This window comes from Myotis brandtii, unplaced genomic scaffold (assembly GCF_000412655.1).
Source record: "Myotis brandtii unplaced genomic scaffold, ASM41265v1 scaffold720, whole genome shotgun sequence".
Taxonomy (NCBI): Eukaryota; Metazoa; Chordata; class Mammalia; order Chiroptera; family Vespertilionidae; genus Myotis; species Myotis brandtii.
Genome location: NW_005370839.1, coordinates 81,766 through 82,702, shown reverse-complemented (window position 1 = coordinate 82,702; position 937 = coordinate 81,766). Strand labels below are relative to the sequence as shown.

The window sequence follows — 937 nt, the reverse complement described above, 5'->3', positions numbered from 1 at the left end:
AAAAAGAAGTCATAGGCCCGGCTGGTGTGGCTCAGTGGTTGAGCGTCAACCTAGGAGCCAGAGGTCCGGGTTTGATTCCCGGTCAGGGTCACATGCCTGGGTTCTGGGCTCGATCCCCAGTGGGGGGCGTGCAGGAGGCAGCCAATCCATGATTCTCATCATTGATGTTTTTATCTCCCTTCCTCTCTGGAATCAGTAAAAAAAATTATATTTTTTTTTTAAAACCACTGCCTATGACACAGGTCCTGAGGGGCCAAGCACAGACTGGCCCCTTCCCGGTCAGGCAAGCCGAGGCCCACTGGGCCAGGCACTCGCTGAGTCTCCCTGCCCGGCAGCGGGTTGACCAAGCCTCGGTCCAAAAAGAAGCTTCTAGTGCTCAAAGTAGAAAACGGGTTTATTGGGTGACTACTCTCAGTCCCTGGGGGGGGGGGGGGGGGGGGGGGGTGTCTAGGTCTAGAGCCCCGCCCCCAACATCAGCATGGAGGCCTCAGCGAGATGGAGTGGGTTCCCGATGGCCCCCAACCACATCTTCAGGCCAGAGAATGTCCATGCCCAGCGGCCCACCCACGGCCCCTGTCAGGGCCCAGCCCGGAGCAGCCGGCGTCGCTGAGGCTGGAGGCCTCCACTCTGAGAACTGACGTCTTGTTCCTGTCTCGTCTCCAAAACGCGGGGACCCGCGGTGACTCCGGACTCCTCCCTCCGCGGGGCTTGGCCTCCGCAGCAGGTGGGTCCGTGTCTGTGTCCAGGGCCCCACAGCCCAGCCTCGGGTGTCTGAGAACCACAGGAGTCCGGGCTCCCCCAGATCCCACGGTACCAGGGGTGCCCTGCGGCCCGGCTCACGGGTGCTTCCACCGGGTGTGCTTCTGCAGCGTGTTCTGCTCCATAAACCGGCGCGGGCAGTGCGGGCACTGGAACGGGCGCTCCCCAGAGTGAACCC

The 937-nt window shown here is 62.3% G+C and overlaps 1 protein-coding gene across 1 annotated transcript in view; it reads right to left on the bottom strand.

Annotated features, from left to right (window-relative positions):
- Positions 1 to 937, bottom strand: part of LOC102259875 (coiled-coil domain-containing protein 106) — a gene marked incomplete at its 5' end in the record, with an annotated part of 11,818 nt that overhangs the window by 6,044 nt on the left and 4,837 nt on the right. Inside the window, one exon of the mRNA XM_014530114.1 lies at positions 841 to 908. Within this exon, the coding sequence (XP_014385600.1) occupies positions 841 to 908 (68 nt within the window). The remainder of the gene's footprint in view (positions 1 to 840; positions 909 to 937) is intronic.